This window comes from Oncorhynchus masou, chromosome 33 (genome assembly GCF_036934945.1).
Source record: "Oncorhynchus masou masou isolate Uvic2021 chromosome 33, UVic_Omas_1.1, whole genome shotgun sequence".
In the NCBI taxonomy this organism is placed as follows: Eukaryota; Metazoa; Chordata; class Actinopteri; order Salmoniformes; family Salmonidae; genus Oncorhynchus; species Oncorhynchus masou.
Genome location: NC_088244.1, coordinates 11,407,375 through 11,420,921, shown reverse-complemented (window position 1 = coordinate 11,420,921; position 13,547 = coordinate 11,407,375). Strand labels below are relative to the sequence as shown.

At 45.7% G+C, this 13,547-nt stretch overlaps 1 protein-coding gene across 3 annotated transcripts in view; it reads right to left on the bottom strand.

The window, feature by feature from the left end:
* Nucleotides 1–13,547, bottom strand: part of cdk16 (cyclin dependent kinase 16) — a 33,268-nt gene continuing 19,721 nt past the window's right edge. For all 3 annotated transcript variants that reach the window (XM_064956436.1, XM_064956438.1, XM_064956437.1), the window contains one exon: nt 1–6,622. In XM_064956436.1, coding sequence (XP_064812508.1) covers nt 6,585–6,622 — 38 coding nt within the window. In that variant the 3' untranslated portion in view covers nt 1–6,584. The remainder of the gene's footprint in view (nt 6,623–13,547) is intronic.

The following is a 13,547-nucleotide window of genomic DNA, read 5'->3' as shown; positions in this document are numbered from 1 at the left end:
GCTTTGCTGCCTCAGGACCTGGATGACTTGCCATCATTGAAGGAACCATAAATTCTGCTCTGTATCAGGAGAATGTCAGGCCAGACGCCCGTGAATTGAAGCTGAAGCACAGCTGGGTTATGCAGCAAGACAATGATCCAAAAAACACAAAACAAGTCTAGATCCGAATAGTTGAAAAGCAACAAATTTGAAGTTTTAGAATGTTCTAGTCAAAGTTCAGACCTGATCCTGATTGAAATGTTGTGGCAGGACCTGTAATGAGCAGTTCATATTTGAAAATCAACAAATGCCACTAAGTTAGAGCATTTCTCAACGGAAGAGGGGGACAACATTCCTCCACAGCGATGTGAGAGACTGATCAACAACTATATGAAGCGTTTGGTTGCAGTCAATGTAGCTAAAGGAGGCACACCCAGTTATTGAGTGTAAGAGGGCAATTACTTTTTTACACAGGGCATTGGGTGTTGCATAACTTTGTTTATTAAATAAACAATATATGTAATTTTTGCTTTATTTCTTCACTCAAATTTTGGTTGAAGATCTGGTAACATTCAATGTCAAAAATAGAGAAAATCAGAAAGGGGCAAAGACTTTCACAGCACTGTATGTGGACTCAACAAAGCAATTTATAGTTTGCAGTTACTTGGAAGGAAATGGCTGACTTAAAGACACACAGAGCAATTTGACAGCTTCTGAGCAAAGTTCGGAAGAATCATATCATGCAATATTGCAGATAACTTTGGTATTGGACTGAGGCAAAAGCTGATGGCAACCAAAAGCAAAGCTCTTTTACAATACACATTGAGGCGTGCATTTATAGCTGTGTTGTACACATTTGTTTGTTGATTAACTGTATATCAACCGATAGACTATGAAATATCTTAATAAATCCAGTCAAAAGGTAATAACATTTTAAATGTACAGACGCGGACAATATAGCATAGCGTTATATCACCAAAATATATTTTATAAAAGGAGAATTACACAACCAATGCTGTAATCATCTGTTCAAAATTGTGGTTTGTAAATGTTTTGCCTTTAAAATGAATTCTTCTTTAATGGGGAATATACTAACAGCTCATATAACCAAGTTCCTCGGGTTGTGTTAAATGAATCAAAATAATCTCTCTATAGTATTATGGTCTTAATCCTCCCAATTCACTGGGGTGAGCTAGAATCGTGACGTGCTGAAGACCATTAATACACGGCTATTTAATTGAAGTGAAACTTTGGCTAAATCAAACCCCAGGAGGACAATTACATTCATAAAATACTATTCCGAATGGCATTATTTGTAGATAAGTGTTTGTAGTACAGTTACATTAAAAGATTCAGACACTCAAAAGAGTGGATAAATACAGGAGCAAACATTACATTGGCCAGTGACTGTCATGACTGTAAATATTTTCTTATATTGTCTGACTAAATGTATGTAGTTGTGAAGAAATAAAGCATTTGCGTGAATTATTTTGCTTCCATAAAGCAAATGTGCCAAGCTCTGTTTTTCGCTGTATCTAGTCCATCTGACAAGTCCAGGAAGATTGTGTATCACTACCCAGAAGGGAGCACTCTCAGCCATATATCTGTGGTATTTCAGTGTGTCACCGATGTAATAACCACGGGTTCATGATGGCGTGGTATTTCAGTGTGTCACCGATATAATAACCACGGGTTCATGATGGCGTGGTATTTCAGTGTGTCACCGATATAATAACCACGGGTTCATGATGGCGTGGTATTTCAGTGTGTCACCGATATAATAACCACGGGTTCATGATGGCGTGGTATTTCAGTGTGTCACCGATATAATAACCACGGGTTCATGATGGTGTGGTATTTCAGTGTGTCACCGATATAATAACCACGGGTTCATGATGGCGTGGTATTTCAGTGTGTCACTGATATAATAACCACGGGTTCATGATGGCGTGGTATTTCAGTGTGTCACCGATATAATAACCACGGGTTCATGATGGCGTGGTATTTCAGTTTGTCACCGATATAATAACCACGGGTTCGTGATGGCGTGGTATTTCAGTGTGTCACCGATATAATAACCACGGGTTCATGATGGCGTGGTATTTCACTTGACAATTTACACTGTAGTCCTTTCCAAACCGCTGCTCAGATGGGGAAAATAATAACTATTGCCGCAATCCAAAGAGCTTTTGAATATCCAAATCCAGTTTTTACACACAGTGGACGGAGCCTATCAAACAAAACATTCTCTTCACAAAACATCTTGAGCATTTACATATTCATACAATATACACACAGATCTAAAACATATTCAGATGTGCAGCCATGAAGAACGTGTCAGAGAAAAATGCCAGTCTAATGTGTTGGTTGCTCCATAGGCTACATTCCATTTATATCTGCAGCTTCCTGTAGTGTTATACCTACTGAATATGACCCCGTTTTCCCAACCAACTATAGGAAAAACGTCACAATGCTGTGTACTGTAGCCTCCGCATAACATGCCATTCCTAAATGCCATCAGAGCACCAACTTGTTTGGCAGGCTTCTGCATCAGACATTTGCCAAATGTATTGCTTGTGTTTGTTTAAATTCCTTTTCAATTGGTATGTTTTACAGTACAGTACCTACATAGGTATACACACACACACACCAGTTTACAGTACATGTTCATACCTTTTCAACCTCATCAACACATCACATGCCCATTAGATATGCTGGGCTGTATGGTAAAGCTGCTTCAAAACCAAGTCTCATTGCATTGTCCTAATTGCATTGTCCAATCTGTAATCCAACTCTCCTTGACAACTGAAGAACATCGTCTTAACCTCGGCACATACACTACACCTTAGAATTGAACTTGTTTTGCTTTATAAAGAAATGTCAAACAGTTTTATCAATACTGAAAACTACAAGAAGTTTCTTGTTTCTTGGCTCAATAAAAAAAAACGAAGCGCTTTGTCAACAGTGATATCAAAATCTCACTTTTTGAATCCAAATGTAAAAGTGACAATGGGCAATAAAACAGTCTCCAGTATTTTTTTTGTTCTACTTAAAGTTGTGACTTCATTGTTTTTGTGTTAGATATAAAGTATTCAATCCACTGGTAAATTTGGACAGGGATCACGTACTGTACAACTTGTTATTGCGTAGTACAACAGTTATTGCGAAATATAAAAAGGGACAAGAGGCGACCAACCTATTAGCCCTTCCATGGCAACATATCCATGCTTCTTCTGACAATGTATATGGAAGAGCCCCTTTCACCATCAGAGAAAACTAATTAGAAACATCAAATCCAAATATCTACACCGATTATGTATTCTATGAACAAATAAACCTTTTCTCATTAAAAGAACAAGAACACAATAACAATATAATCAATGATCATCGTAAGAAAACTATATTCTTATCTTCAAAATGACAATGAGAAGAGTATCCTCATCTCATTGCACAGTCCTCTGCTCGGTTCCGTAAAATAGTCTAAGGTTATTTACAACATACCATATTCTTTTTCCACAATATAACATTGCCGTGCTTCACGACACATATCCTCTGCTCTGACTCTCTCACTCTGGCTCTCTCATACACACACACACACACTCTCTCATTCACACTTACTAAGTTCACAACATCTCGCTGCTAGGATCACACCCCAACCCACCAAACTAACCCAATGGTTGAGATGGTGAGAATTCATAACCAACTGCATTTCTCTCCAAGTTACCGCCTCAATCCAAAAATGTATACTTTGGTTATTTGAGGTTTGAAACACATCATCTATCCCCATTCAAAACGACGAGCCAGAAATTTCAGATGACAGTTTTATGCATGTTCACTTTGGTTTTCACAGAATCCACATACTGAAGTGCTTTAGAGCAGTGGTTCCCAACCAGGGGAACTTGGCCTATCCACAGGGGGTACTTGAGAAGACTCATGAGACCACAGGCCTACTGGTAAAATGCACATGGGTAAAAGGTTGGGAACCACTGCTTTAGAACAACAGCCGTGGTTAATAGGTGGGCTAACTACATCAGCAGGCGGTGTAAAAGTAGTGACACTGTGTCTGGTGCACTCTCTCACTCTCCTCAGAATGATGACCACACATCAACCTGTACATAGTGGGGACATTTGCAGACTGTCTCTTTCACTCCAAACAGGTAGATGTGTAAACACAATTACATTACACCCAACAATACTGTACCCTGTGCCCTAAAGAGTCATTAAACCTATCAGGGTTGTGATGTTTCACTGTGGAAGCTCAATTTGTATTGGATGCATGTCTATATAATCAATAAAGAGAACGCCATCTCCAGGTTTTTGGTACAACGGTTCCCCAAATTCCAGAATTCCTGCAAGAATGAGGAGAATTCCTGTAAGTGCTATGGATTCCTCAGAGAACTGCAAAACGTTGTGTGAAAATAGAACAGAAGTGCTTTTCTTTCAAACCATTGTACCATATCAGCCAAGCACAGCATTATGAAAATAAATAAATAAATACAACATGAGGATTTCCCCCAAATGCCACCATGACACTGTTGGGATTAATCTACCTGGTACTAAACTAATATCCCCCTTCAATGATTACGGATATGGGAGGGATAGACTAATACCTTGGATTGATGGAGATGGGAGGGATAGACTGTAATACCTTGGATTGATGGAGATGGGAGGGATAGACTGTAATACCTTGCTGTGGTGGAAATGGGAGGGACAGACTGTAATACCTTGCTGTGGTGGAAATGGGAGGGATAGACTGTAATACCTTGCTGTGGTGGAAATGGGAGGGACAGACTGTAATACCTTGCTGTGGTGGAAATGGGAGGGACAGACTGTAATACCTTGCTGTGGTGGAAATGGGAGGGATAGACTGTAATACCTTGCTGTGGTGGAAATGGGAGGGATAGACTGTAATACCTTGCTGTGGTGGAAATGGGAGGGATAGACTGTAATACCTTGCTGTGGTGGAAATGGGAGGGATAGACTGTAATACCTTGCTGTGGTGGAAATGGGAGGGATAGACTGTAATACCTTGCTGTGGTGGAAATGGGAGGGACAGACTGTAATACCTTGCTGTGGTGGAAATGGGAGGGATAGACTGTAATACCTTGGATTGATGGAGATGGGAGGGCTAGACTGTAATACCTTGCTGTGGTGGAAATGGGAGGGATAGACTGTAATACCTTGCTGTGGTGGAAATGGGAGGGCTAGACTAATACCTTGGATTGATGGAGATGGGAGGGCTAGACTGTAATACCTTGGATTGATGGAGATGGGAGGGCTAGACTGTAATACCTTGCTGTGGTGGAAATGGGAGGGCTAGACTGTAATACCTTGCTGTGGTGGAAATGGGAGGGCTAGACTGTAATACCTTGCTGTGGTGGAAATGGGAGGGATAGACTGTAATACCTTGCTGTGGTGGAAATGGGAGGGACAGACTGTAATACCTTGCTGTGGTGGAAATGGGAGGGACAGACTGTAATACCTTGCTGTGGTGGAAATGGGAGGGATAGACTGTAATACCTTGCTGTGGTGGAAATGGGAGGGACAGACTGTAATACCTTGCTGTGGTGGAAATGGGAGGGATAGACTGTAATACCTTGCTGTGGTGGAAATGGGAGGGATAGACTGTAATACCTTGCTGTGGTGGAAATGGGAGGGATAGACTGTAATACCTTGCTGTGGTGGAAATGGGAGGGATAGACTGTAATACCTTGCTGTGGTGGAAATGGGAGGGATAGACTGTAATACCTTGCTGTGGTGGAAATGGGAGGGATAGACTGTAATACCTTGCTGTGGTGGAAATGGGAGGGACAGACTGTAATACCTTGCTGTGGTGGAAATGGGAGGGACAGACTGTAATACCTTGCTGTGGTGGAAATGGGAGGGATAGACTAATACCTTGCTGTGGTGGAAATGGGAGGGATAGACTGTAATACCTTGCTGTGGTGGAAATGGGGGTGTGGAAGACCAAGGTGAGACACTACAGCCTCACCATATTATTCCCCCCTCAATTAGAAGACAACTCTAATCAACTTATCACTTATTCAAGCTTTGTCATTTTTCTAATTATTCCTTCATTGTGGTATTATACAATAAACAATAGAAAGGTTCTAGCTAGGGGGATTACATTAGCATTGTGCATAATTTAAGTGAGTCGAAAACTTTGGTCCAAATCCATTAAAATGTACGGGTGATGATTATTGCATTCAAAGAATGTCCTGACATGTCTAAATTTAATTATACAGGGCTGCAATTATGTCAGCCTGTAAACTAAAGATCACAGTAGTTAGCTATACAAGGAAAAATGGTAAGGCTTTCTTTGCCTGTCAGCATTTACAGTATACTTGATGGTAAAAGTGTGTCTGTGACAGTAAACTTTTCTATATAGAGGAGAGAGTGCATATTGAGAGCAAACACAGAAGAAAAACAGGTATCCTCCTCAGCCTCATCTTACATGTAAACAGCTAGTGAACCTCTCTCAACACTAAATGGACCAACAATGACAATTCAAAAGGTATAAAGACGATGAATATGTATCCCTTCATCGCACACGGAAATGTCTCAGCTTCCCGTCCTCTCGTTCGTCCATCTCTCTCTCACTCCACTCAGAAAAGCAGGCTCTGACGTCGAGATATGCTGTTCACTGTGAGGAGAGAGAGAGAGAGAGAGAGACAGTGAGAGGAGTGACAGACAGATCCCAGGAGGAACACTCATCATCACAGGTACTTGAACAGAGACCAGAGGGAGAAGGTTCCATCAGGGTAAGAGAGCTGCTGACAAAGGAGATACCGTATGAAGACAAACAGCACACACAGTGATACGTTGACAACGGAAATAAGTAGCACTTGTGTCAAAATTCAACACAAATGTGTGTTTTGTATCCGCATCATTACATTCCAAACCATCATTAATTACCGCTGCCCTCCATTGGATGTCAAAAAATATTTTAAATAAATTCAAGTACAGTAAATAAATTCAAGTACAGTAAATAAATTCAAGTACAGTAAATAAATTCAAGTACAGACATCAGGAGCATTATGGCATTATTTGACACGAGTGCCGTATTTTCACTTGACATTGTCAAAACAGGGCCCACAATACTAATTCAGTGTGGAAACAGATGAATGTGTTTGGTAACCATGCTGAATGATCTATCAGGGCGTTGGCCAAAAGAGAGAGTGAGCGAGAGAGAGAGAGCGAGAGCAAGAGAGAGAGCGAGAGAGGAGCAGGAACAAACATAGGGTTTTCATACAGGACAACTCAGTGGGTAAGGTCCCTACAGGCGATATGTCACATCAGCATTCCCCTTTGGTGTGTCAGGAAGGGGAGAAATGTAAATGACTCTGAACTCAAATACACCAAGTCCTGGGAGGCCGAAAGGGGGTACATTTTTTGCATGTAAAAAAAACAACTATAAAAACTATACAGAGTATTGCACAGTATTAACGTCAAACATAGTTGAAGTGAACTGTACTTTTCCCTTCCGCATTGTTGATAAGCTTCAAGTAGATAGAATAGCAGCAGTGTTGTAAATGAGGATGAGTCAGAGATCCACCCTCTCATTATCACCCCACTCCTGACTCCTCAGGCTAAATCAGGAGTTATCTACAGGACGGTTAACCCTTCCTCTGTCATATAACAGGAACGAGTTTAGGGTGAGAGAGCAGAACACCCCTCAGAAAGACATATGAATAATTAATGCAGGAAATTATGTAATCATGAATTTCTCATTATAACTGTGTTACAAAACAACACACATTTTATCCATGGCTGATATTTGGATTATGTAAGCAACAGGCCAATTGATTTCTCTTCACATTTTTTACTGCATGTGTGTGTTGGGCATAATTTGGATATTGATTTTCCTTGTTGAGCAGCGGTTTATTAGTCTGTGTTTTATTACATTTGGTAAAAAGGAATCGTTTTCCTCAGTAAAAGACAGCATTGCCTCCCGAGTGGCTCAGCGGTCTAAGGCACTGCATTGCAGTGCTTGAGGCGTCACTACAGACCCGGGTTCAATCCCAGGCTGTGTCACAGCCAGAACACAATTGGCCCAGTGTCGTCCGGGTTAGGGAAGGGTTTTGCTGGCCGGGATTTCCTTGTCCCATCGCACTCTAGCGACTCCTTGTGGCGAGCCAGGTGCCTGCAAGCTGATTTCAGGTTGCCATCTGGACAGTGTTTCCTCCGACACATTGGTGAGGCTGGCTTCCGGAGTAAGAGAGCAGTGTGTCAAGAAGCAGTGCGGTTTGGCAGGGTCGTGTTTCGGAGGACGCACGGTTCTCGACCTTCGTCTCTCCCGAGTCCATAGTGGAGTTGCAGCGATGGGGGAAGACTAACTACCAATTGGATATCATGAAATAGGGGAGAAAAAGGGGTAAAAGTCCAGGGGGAAAAACAGCTCATAAACAATGCAGCCAAGAGAACCCAAATAATAATTCTCTGATTGGCTGGGTCCAGTGAGAGCTTCTCAGGCGGGAGGTTAAGTGAAGCAGACTCTTATGAGAAGCTCATTCTCCATCACTACACAGATCAGTGATCTGACCAGGTCTGAGGTGGGCTGACTACAACGCACCAGGTCTGAGGTGGGCTGACTACAACGTATAATGACCAGGTCTGAGCTGGGCTGACTACAACGTATAATGACCAGGTCTGAGCTGGGCTGACTACAACATATAATGACCAGGTCTGAGTTGGGCTGACTACAACATATAATGACCAGGTCTGAGCTGGGCTGACTACAACGCATAATGACCAGGTCTGAGCTGGGCTGACTACAACGTATAATGACCAGGTCTGAGCTGGGCTGACTACAACATATAATGACCAGGTCTGAGTTGGGCTGACTACAACATATAATGACCAGGTCTGAGCTGGGCTGACTACAACGCATAATGACCAGGTCTGAGCTGGGCTGACTACAACGTATAATGACCAGGTCTGAGCTGGGCTGACTACAACGTATAATGACCAGGTCTGAGCTGGGCTGACTACAACGTATAATGACCAGGTCTGAGCTGGGCTGACTACAACATATAATGACCAGGTCTGAGCTGGGCTGACTACAACGCACCAGGTCTGAGCTGGGCTGACTACAACGCATAATGACCAGGTCTGAGCTGGGCTGACTACAACGCACCAGGTCTGAGCTGGGCTGACTACAACGCACCAGGTCTGAGCTGGGCTGACTACAACATATAATGACCAGGTCTGAGCTGGGCTGACTACAACGCACCAGGCCTGAGCTGGGCTGACTACAACGCACCAGGTCTGAGCTGGGCTGACTACAACGCACCAGGTCTGAGCTGGGCTGACTACAACGTATAATGACCAGGTCTGAGCTGGGCTGACTACAACATATAATGACCAGGTCTGAGCTGGGCTGACTACAACGCACCAGGTCTGAGCTGGGCTGACTACAACGCACCAGGTCTGAGCTGGGCTGACTACAACGCACCAGGTCTGAGCTGGGCTGACTACAACGTATAATGACCAGGTCTGAGCTGGGCTGACTACAACGCATAATGACCAGGTCTGAGCTGGGCTGACTACAACATATAATGACCAGGTCTGAGCTGGGCTGACTACAACGCACCAGGTCTGAGCTGGGCTGACTACAACGCACCAGGTCTGAGCTGGGCTGACTACAACGCATAATGACCAGGTCTGAGCTGGGCTGACTACAACGCATAATGACCAGGTCTGAGCTGGGCTGACTACAACGTATAATGACCAGGTCTGAGCTGGGCTGACTACAACGTATAATGACCAGGTCTGAGCTGGGCTGACTACAACGCATAATGACCAGGTCTGAGCTGGGCTGACTACAACGTATAATGACCAGGTCTGAGCTGGGCTGACTACAACGCACCAGGTCTGAGCTGGGCTGACTACAACGCACCAGGTCTGAGCTGGGCTGACTACAACGCACCAGGTCTGAGCTGGGCTGACTACAACGTATAATGACCAGGTCTGAGCTGGGCTGACTACAACGCACCAGGTCTGAGCTGGGCTGACTACAACGCATAATGACCAGGTCTGAGCTGGGCTGACTACAACGCATAATGACCAGGTCTGAGCTGGGCTGACTACAACATATAATGACCAGGTCTGAGCTGGGCTGACTACAACGTATAATGACCAGGTCTGAGCTGGGCTGACTACAACGTATAATGACCAGGTCTGAGCTGGGCTGACTACAACGTATAATGACCAGGTCTGAGCTGGGCTGACTACAACGTATAATGACCAGGTCTGAGCTGGGCTGACTACAACGCATAATGACCAGGTCTGAGGTGGGCTGACTACAACGCACCAGGTCTGAGGTGGGCTGACTACAACGCACCAGGTCTGAGCTGGGCTGACTACAACGCACCAGGTCTGAGCTGGGCTGACTACAACGTATAATGACCAGGTCTGAGCTGGGCTGACTACAACGTATAATGACCAGGTCTGAGCTGGGCTGACTACAACATATAATGACCAGGTCTGAGCTGGGCTGACTACAACGCATAATGACCAGGTCTGAGCTGGGCTGACTACAACATATAATGACCAGGTCTGAGCTGGGCTGACTACAACGCACCAGGTCTGAGCTGGGCTGACTACAACGCACCAGGTCTGAGCTGGGCTGACTACAACATATAATGACCAGGTCTGAGCTGGGCTGACTACAACGCATAATGACCAGGTCTGAGCTGGGCTGACTACAACGCATAATGACCAGGTCTGAGCTGGGCTGACTACAACGTATAATGACCAGGTCTGAGCTGGGCTGACTACAACGTATAATGACCAGGTCTGAGCTGGGCTGACTACAACGTATAATGACCAGGTCTGAGCTGGGCTGACTACAACGCATAATGACCAGGTCTGAGCTGGGCTGACTACAACGTATAATGACCAGGTCTGAGCTGGGCTGACTACAACGCACCAGGTCTGAGCTGGGCTGACTACAACGCACCAGGTCTGAGCTGGGCTGACTACAACGTATAATGACCAGGTCTGAGCTGGGCTGACTACAACGCACCAGGTCTGAGCTGGGCTGACTACAACGCATAATGACCAGGTGTGAGCTGGGCTGACTACAACGCACCAGGTCTGAGCTGGGCTGACTACAACGCACCAGGTCTGAGCTGGGCTGACTACAACGTATAATGACCAGGTCTGAGCTGGGCTGACTACAACGTATAATGACCAGGTCTGAGCTGGGCTGACTACAACGCATAATGACCAGGTCTGAGCTGGGCTGACTACAACGTATAATGACCAGGTCTGAGCTGGGCTGACTACAACGCACCAGGTCTGAGCTGGGCTGACTACAACGCACCAGGTCTGAGCTGGGCTGACTACAACGTATAATGACCAGGTCTGAGCTGGGCTGACTACAACGCACCAGGTCTGAGCTGGGCTGACTACAACGCATAATGACCAGGTCTGAGCTGGGCTGACTACAACGCATAATGACCAGGTCTGAGCTGGGCTGACTACAACATATAATGACCAGGTCTGAGCTGGGCTGACTACAACGTATAATGACCAGGTCTGAGCTGGGCTGACTACAACGTATAATGACCAGGTCTGAGCTGGGCTGACTACAACGTATAATGACCAGGTCTGAGCTGGGCTGACTACAACGTATAATGACCAGGTCTGAGCTGGGCTGACTACAACGCACCAGGTCCGAGGTGGGCTGACTACAACGCACCAGGTCTGAGCTGGGCTGACTACAACGCACCAGGTCTGAGCTGGGCTGACTACAACGCACCAGGTCTGAGCTGGGCTGACTACAACGCATAATGACCAGGTCTGAGCTGGGCTGACTACAACGCATAATGACCAGGTCTGAGCTGGGCTGACTACAACATATAATGACCAGGTCTGAGCTGGGCTGACTACAACGTATAATGACCAGGTCTGAGCTGGGCTGACTACAACGTATAATGACCAGGTCTGAGCTGGGCTGACTACAACGTATAATGACCAGGTCTGAGCTGGGCTGACTACAACGTATAATGACCAGGTCTGAGCTGGGCTGACTACAACATATAATGACCAGGTCTGAGCTGGGCTGACTACAACGCATAATGACCAGGTCTGAGCTGGGCTGACTACAACATATAATGACCAGGTCTGAGCTGGGCTGACTACAACATATAATGACCAGGTCTGAGCTGGGCTGACTACAACATATAATGACCAGGTCTGAGCTGGGCTGACTACAACGTATAATGACCAGGACTGAGCTGGGCTGACTACAACGTATAATGACCAGGTCTGAGCTGGGCTGACTACAACGTATAATGACCAGGTCTGAGCTGGGCTGACTACAACGCATAATGACCAGGTCTGAGCTGGGCTGACTACAACGCACCAGGTCTGAGGTGGGCTGACTACAACGCACCAGGTCTGAGCTGGGCTGACTACAACGCACCAGGTCTGAGCTGGGCTGACTACAACGTATAATGACCAGGTCTGAGCTGGGCTGACTACAACGTATAATGACCAGGTCTGAGCTGGGCTGACTACAACATATAATGACCAGGTCTGAGCTGGGCTGACTACAACGCATAATGACCAGGTCTGAGCTGGGCTGACTACAACATATAATGACCAGGTCTGAGCTGGGCTGACTACAACGCACCAGGTCTGAGCTGGGCTGACTACAAAGCACCAGGTCTGAGCTGGGCTGACTACAACGTATAATGACCAGGTCTGAGCTGGGCTGACTACAACGCATAATGACCAGGTCTGAGCTGGGCTGACTACAACGCATAATGACCAGGTCTGAGCTGGGCTGACTACAACGTATAATGACCAGGTCTGAGCTGGGCTGACTACAACGTATAATGACCAGGTCTGAGCTGGGCTGACTACAACGCATAATGACCAGGTCTGAGCTGGGCTGACTACAACGCATAATGACCAGGTCTGAGCTGGGCTGACTACAACGTATAATGACCAGGTCTGAGCTGGGCTGACTACAACGCACCAGGTCTGAGCTGGGCTGACTACAACGCACCAGGTCTGAGCTGGGCTGACTACAACGCACCAGGTCTGAGCTGGGCTGACTACAACGTATAATGACCAGGTCTGAGCTGGGCTGACTACAACGCACCAGGTCTGAGCTGGGCTGACTACAACGCATAATGACCAGGTCTGAGCTGGGCTGACTACAACGCATAATGACCAGGTCTGAGCTGGGCTGACTACAACATATAATGACCAGGTCTGAGCTGGGCTGACTACAACGCACCAGGTCTGAGCTGGGCTGACTACAAAGCACCAGGTCTGAGCTGGGCTGACTACAACGTATAATGACCAGGTCTGAGCTGGGCTGACTACAACGCATAATGACCAGGTCTGAGCTGGGCTGACTACAACGCATAATGACCAGGTCTGAGCTGGGCTGACTACAACGTATAATGACCAGGTCTGAGCTGGGCTGACTACAACGTATAATGACCAGGTCTGAGCTGGGCTGACTACAACGCATAATGACCAGGTCTGAGCTGGGCTGACTACAACGCATAATGACCAGGTCTGAGCTGGGCTGACTACAACGTATAATG